General features: G+C 47.5%; 1 protein-coding gene across 1 annotated transcript in view; it reads left to right on the top strand.

Moving 5' to 3' along the window:
* Positions 1-3,413, top strand: part of BATF3 (basic leucine zipper transcription factor, ATF-like 3) — a 5,257-nt gene extending 1,844 nt beyond the window's left edge. Inside the window, exons 2-3 of the mRNA XM_009994793.1 lie at positions 405-509; positions 3,228-3,413. Of these exons, the coding sequence (XP_009993095.1) occupies positions 405-509; positions 3,228-3,413 (291 nt within the window). The remainder of the gene's footprint in view (positions 1-404; positions 510-3,227) is intronic.
* The last annotated feature ends 3,056 nt before the right edge of the window (positions 3,414-6,469 follow it).

Raw genomic sequence — 6,469 nt, 5'->3', positions numbered from 1 at the left:
CGGCGCGGGGCTGCTCCGCCGGCAGCGGGTGCGAGCGCAGCGCTTGCCCTGCTCTCCTCCCCCCCTGCCCCGCACCTCCCTCTCGGCTTTGCGGGGGCCGGGCGGGTGTCAAACGCCGTCCGTGGGGCAGAGCAGGTCCCCGCCGGGGGTGATGTGTGTGCCCGGTTCCCCCACCCGCTGTACAGCCGGGGCATCCCCTCGGGCGTCCCTGCTGGCTTCCACCTCTCCGCTTTCACCCTCAGGGATGCGCTGCCCTCCGCAGGCACCGTGAGGTCTGCGGGAGGCCGGGATCACCTGCTGCGGAACGGGGAATACGTGCTCCTTCTCACAACAGTTAAGGCTTCGGGCAGCTCCGTGTGTGCGCCTTAAAAACTAACGAAGTGTTTCTGGCGTGTGTGTTCCAGAGTCACGAAGAAGACGACAGGAAGGTAAGGAGGAGAGAAAAAAACCGAGTTGCCGCACAGAGGAGTCGGAAGAAGCAAACTCAGAAGGCAGACAGGCTCCACGAGGTGAATGGGTGCTTGACGTTGTGCCGGCAGGGCTTGGGTACCGACTGGGGGTCTTTGCAATAAACGGGGCTTCTTAAACCAGCACGGGCCTGCTTTCACCCTAACCCAGCTCAGAGAGGTGTGGGTGTGAGGCAGAGGCAGGTGCCTGCTCGGAGCTCCCGGGTCCTGATGCTCAGGCTGGACAGTGCAGACCTGCCATCAGTGACACTGCCAGGGAGAGAGAGAGAGATGTGGCCCTGGCCTCACCCTCCCTCTTTTGCTGTTCCCGTGACCACCTAGTGAACCAGACCACAGGGCTAAATCAAACCCGTTTTCTTTGGAATTAGCGTTGAGCTTGGCATGTTCACTCTGGCAGTGGGTGAAGGCTTGCTGCCTGATGAGGGAGGAGGGTACCGTGCTGCCTAGTGGCAGTGCTGGCTGAAATCAGCTCTAAAACTGTGGTGTGAGACAGAAGCACCCAGTTGAAAAGGCTGCTTCAAAACCTCCAAGCACGAGAGCTGTGTGCAGTTAGCTGTTACATGTGTGTTCTGATAAATAACAGTGGGTGTTTCCAAGAAAAACATGAAAGTAACTGATTTTTTTCAGAAATACTTCTCCTCAACATCACAATGTGGTGTAGTTTTCTCTGGTCCTCATCCCTCTTTTGCTGTTCCCGTGACCACCTAGTGAACCAGACCACAGGGCTAAATCAAACCCATTTTCTTTGGAATTAGCGTTGAGCTTGGCATGTTCACTCTGGCAGTGGGTGAAGGCTTGCTGCCTGATGAGGGAGGAGGGTACCGTGCTGCCTAGTGGCAGTGCTGGCTGAAATCAGCTCTAAAACTGTGGTGTGAGACAGAAGCACCCAGTTGAAAAGGCTGCTTCAAAACCTCCAAGCACGAGAGCTGTGTGCAGTTAGCTGTTACATGTGTGTTCTGATAAATAACAGTGGGTGTTTCCAAGAAAAACATGAAAGTAACTGATTTTTTTCAGAAATACTTCTCCTCAACATCACAATGTGGTGTAGTTTTCTCTGGTCCTCAGCGCAAATGCTGGAGGACAGGATTCCCCTTTTTCTGCTTTTGCTGTAGCCAGGACTCTTGGGGTAAATATTAGTTCTGCTGCCGTGATTGTGGCTGAGTCAGTTATCCAGCCCTGGAGGTTCAGCCCAGGCTCTTCACCTTCTTGGGGTGGAAGGATCTGCCAACAGTCTGTAGAGGCCAAGAGGCACAGTGTGGGGAGTTTTGGGCTCGGTTTTTCCCAGAACTCTTCTGAGTCAGTGCCTGAGAAAGCCAGGTGCAGGGTACTTCTGGAAAGGGGTGCCCCCTGGCTTTTGTGGAGTAATTTCTAGGCCCTGTTCCTTCTGAACTCGAGGATCTTCCTCATGCTGGGGTTCTTCATTCTCAGGCATTTCAGTTTTCCCCTGTGCAGGCAGTTCTGGTTGAAAAGGAATTCACCCTTGGCAAGAACAATTTGGTAGTCTGATCCTGAGAATTAGAGCAATGGGAGAGTAACACTCCAGAACTCAAATCCCGGGGGGGTTGGGGCAACAAGAGGTGAGCAGAGTCAGGGGATGGACATTTTGTTGGAGCTGGCTACCATAATGTGTTAGGAGGATCATGCCTGTTTTACTGTGTGTGTGAGGGAGGTGGTGGAAGGGTGTGAGGGAGGGCAAGGGGATACAAACTCCTGCAGCAAAGGGCAGCAGAGGCAGTCCCAGACTGCTGAGAGGAGCACTGCATGAGAGGCTCTCCCTACTGCCTGGTAAACAGACCATATGTAGGTTTTGAAGTTTGCTTTGAAGCTTTTCCAGGGAGGTGACACTGAGTGGGTGAGTGCTGAGCCCTAGGCCAGAAGCAAGGTGCAGACACCTGCAGGTTTTCCATGGGCTGGCTCTGAACCTCTAGCTCTCTTCTCTTAGAGATGACAAGGCTTGAAAGCAGGGACACTTCAGACATGCAGTTAAGATGCAGTAACCAAAAAATGTGACACACAGTTCTCACATCTATCACAGATGTATGTGCAGAGCACCTCAAAACTCCCCTGCAGTTAATAGCAGCTTATTCATTGCAAGAGAAGCCTTAGCTCAAAAGCAGCCCAGGTCTGGGATAGCAAAGACAGTGGTCAGGCCTTGCCTTGTGGGGACCAAGTGGGGCTAGAAACAAGTTGGCATGACACTCCCCTCCTCCTGCACTTGTGTTCCTGGCCACATGAGCAGGCTGCTACAAGCCCCAGCCACCTGGAGGAGAGTGGCTGACCCCGGGCACGGTGTGCTAGGTCTGCATCTTGGCCTGGCCTGTGGCAGAGGCTGCCCTTTCCTCACTGGCAATGCCAGGAACTGGGTTTCCCCAGAACCTACCTGTGCTTGGTGCTTTTGTTTGCTCTGCTCTGAGCTGTCCTGCTTGACTCCCCTCAGCAGAGGCAGCCCAGGGCTGAAAAAGGCCACCAAAGGGATGCAGCCACCCACACCTGCAGCCCTGGGCTGCTGGGAACCCTCAAGGACCAACAGCACCTCCTGGTCTTCAGGGCCATGAAAGGAACTGCAATGTGGTCAGAACAGAGATTGTAAAGGACTTGCCCTGTTCCAGCACCAAGGCTGTGTCTGTCCTTCCTCAGCATTTTGCACACTGTAGTAAGAAACCACAGTTTTTCTAGGGTTATGTGAATATACTCAAGGTGGAAGCACTGAAAGGAATGTTTTGACTATGAGTAGACTTTTTTTTTTAAAACTCCTTCCAGGAATATGAGTCTCTTGAGCAAGAAAATACCTCCCTGAAAAGAGAAATTGGAAAGCTAACAGACGAAATGAAACACTTGAGTGAAGTGCTGAAGGATCACGAAAAGATCTGCCCGCTATTGCACTGCACCATGAACTTTGTGACCGTACCAAGGCCTGATGCACTTGCCAGCTGCCTGCCAAGATGAAACCTCTCCTTGATCATCTTTAAATGTAATGTGTGAAGGTGCCATTAACGGGAGACTTGAAGAACTGCCTGCGTATGGTGCAAGTCTTTCATCAAAGAGGGCTGGACTTGACCACGCAGCTCTTCTCTATGTCGATGTGTTACAGTCTTCTGTATCTCAGGAAAACACCAGCATGGAAAAAAGACAGCTTGTACTGCAGCACTGGATTGGGTAGAATCTTTGAGCAGTGGTTTGAGCCATGGACATTCAGAAATGTCACAGTGTGGTGCAGCCCACCATCACATGATGGAATGTAGACGGGGAAAAGTACTGACCTTGGGCTGGGATGCCTTTCTCCCCCATGTCCACTGCCAGTAACCCTCTGTCACTTGTCATCCATGTATATCATGTTCTGGCTGCAGTTGTTGGGTTTTTTTTCTCTAAATAAGTTTGGTTAATAAAAGTGATGTCCCATCTTTATGACATTTTCCACCTTCTTCAATAATCACTGTCTTTATAACATCTCTACTGGTTTTTTACTGGTCAAATCCAAAGTCTAATACTAATCTTCCTGTCAATTGTTTTATTATTTTCTTATCACCTCTTCATTGCTTCCTCTTTTGAAGTGTGTGTAAGAAATGAATTCTCCCAGTCTTCATTTCTTTAATGTCCCCAGTCATCAGCCCTGCCAACATTAGTTCTTGGGATGTTTTGTCCTAAAACATAGCAATTTCAAATTATGATTGTCTGCTCTGTGTGGAAGAAAAACAATTTTCTGGTTCTATATGTTTTAAAGAGCAAATTTGAAAATTACTGGTTTATTGCACCCATTGGAAATTAACAAATATCTTTACCCTTTATCTTATATATTGCTTTAGGTAAATGGTGTCTGTGGATAGAACCGAGTGAGTTTAGCTTAACATCTTGTCCAGTGTCCACACAGAAGATGTTTGATAACTGTTTGCAAGAAAAACATTACATTTCCTTTGACCTTTTTTTTTTCCTTATTACAAAAAAGGAAGAATGACAACATGACTGAGAAATACACAGAAAAATGTGTTCACTTTCTTTGAAGATTCTTAGTAGTGTCAAGCTGTAGAAATCTGAATGCTGCAGCCTGGGATCCAGTAGTGCTTTTCTCACAATATTTCTCAGTTAAAGAGCACCTTTGGACTAAAAAACAAAAACAAAAAAGCTCTACCCACTTTCCAACTCTCTCGCTTCAGCATTTGGATTTTTTTCAGTTCAACTCGTGGGATTAATTTCTCCCCCCACCGGCATCACAGTATTTATCAGCAGAATATGATCTGAAATATCTAAAAAGTTTTTTTCTTTTTTAGCTTAAGTAGAATGACACATTGCTGATCACCACCAAGAAAGAACTGGGGAAACCCTGTAATCAGCTCTGCCTTCTAAAGGGCCCTCTTATGCCATTGTCTTAGGCTAGAAACTCAAGATAGCAGGTATGAGCTGTTGGCTTCTGTAAAAGTTTTCATCATCAAGACAATTTCCAGCATTTGCAGAAGCTATGGCCTAATTGCAGTCTTCAAAGTTTCTTATGGTCCTACAAGAACTGAGTCATCCTGCAAAGAAAAATCTGGTACAGTCCCTGCCAAGGAAAAAGGAGGTTTCTGGACACTTCAAAATACACACTTTGGATAATGTCCTTGATATGATGCTGTGTGTGACCCTTAAGAGAGGAAGCTATCTTAAGCATCTCCATCCACTCAGATTCCTTCAGTCTCTGGATGCCACTGTGTAATTTGTGCAGAGTAGAGGTGTAATGGAGGAGAAGGAGCATAGTGGAAATGGACAACATTTACTCTGGGAACATTCATGACAGCTTAGGATGGAGGGAGAGAGAGAGGATGTCTCATATCTCTTAACTAGGTGTGCGCAGCTGAGCTGAGGCTGGGAATGGAAAGTAGCTAGTTGAGCAGTGAGAACTGGTGCAAAAGCATGGTTTCTCTTGTGGAGCCCTGCAGACCCCTAAAAAGGGGAGGGAAGGTCAACCACCTTGTCCAAGACCATCTCAGCAGAACCTTCCTAGGGATTTTGTCCCACAGGTGCTTTGTTCTAAAAGAAGATATCTACTTCCCTGTGTAAAATCCTCTTACTTACACATTTATTCTTCTGAACATACGTCTAGAAAGTGGCTGCAGCTTATCATTTGGTAGTCCAAGTTCTACTGTACATGGTTCATCAGTAAGAACTATGGTTGCTCTGCGACGTAGGCTTTAGTCCACAGTTTCTGACTTGGAGTTCATTGATTTATTAACTGTACAATGTCTATGCAGAGTGTACAGGGGAAGACGCAGCAACGCTGTGTGCTGGCAACAGCAACCTTATCCCAGGGTTGTGCTGCTGTTCCTTGGAATGGCCAGCAGATCTTCAGGAGCCCTCAGTGCCACCAGTTCCTTCCCACAACCACAGGGAAGGAACTGGCTCCAGCCAGTGCATTGTGTCCATTAGTAGCAGTGGGCTTTGAGCCCCCTGGGGCCTGGGCTGCATCTGCCTCCTCCATCTACTGCATCACTGTTTCTCCCAGCACTATTTCCAGAGGGCCTTATGGATCATTCTTCTGTTTAATAGATTAACCAAGGCATCTCTCACAAATGGGACGTTGTGTGACCAAGGTTCAAAGGCAGCTGGGAACCCCAAGTAAAAGAAGTGAGCAAACTGAGTGTTCCAAGCCAAATAAACCCAAAATTCTGATATACTTATAGAATTATTGTCGTAGCTGGATCACGGGTTGAGAGGGATAATAACCTGTTAAAGCATAGGCTTTAACAAAAGAAGATGATATGCATGCAGCCTGATTGCACTTTTTGCAGGAGCCATTCACAAGGATATTGATTTACAGATAACTTTAAAAAAAAAAAAGAAATAAAGAAAGAAAAAAGTATGTTTGTAGCCTGGGATAATTCTTACATGAATAGGGAACCAGAAAGGAGAACAGAAAGGAAAAGGCCTATTTGTTAAGGAAGCAACAGAAAGCTCTTTTTCAAATCCTAACCTCTCCTTCTGCAGCAGGGTATTACACCATCACAAAAAAGGGTTTCATACTGCTTGATGTA

Source organism: Chaetura pelagica, unplaced genomic scaffold (genome assembly GCF_000747805.2).
Source record: "Chaetura pelagica isolate M959 unplaced genomic scaffold, ChaPel_1.0 scaffold2, whole genome shotgun sequence".
NCBI classification, from domain to species: domain Eukaryota; kingdom Metazoa; phylum Chordata; class Aves; order Apodiformes; family Apodidae; genus Chaetura; species Chaetura pelagica.
This window is presented reverse-complemented; position numbering and strand designations above follow the sequence as displayed.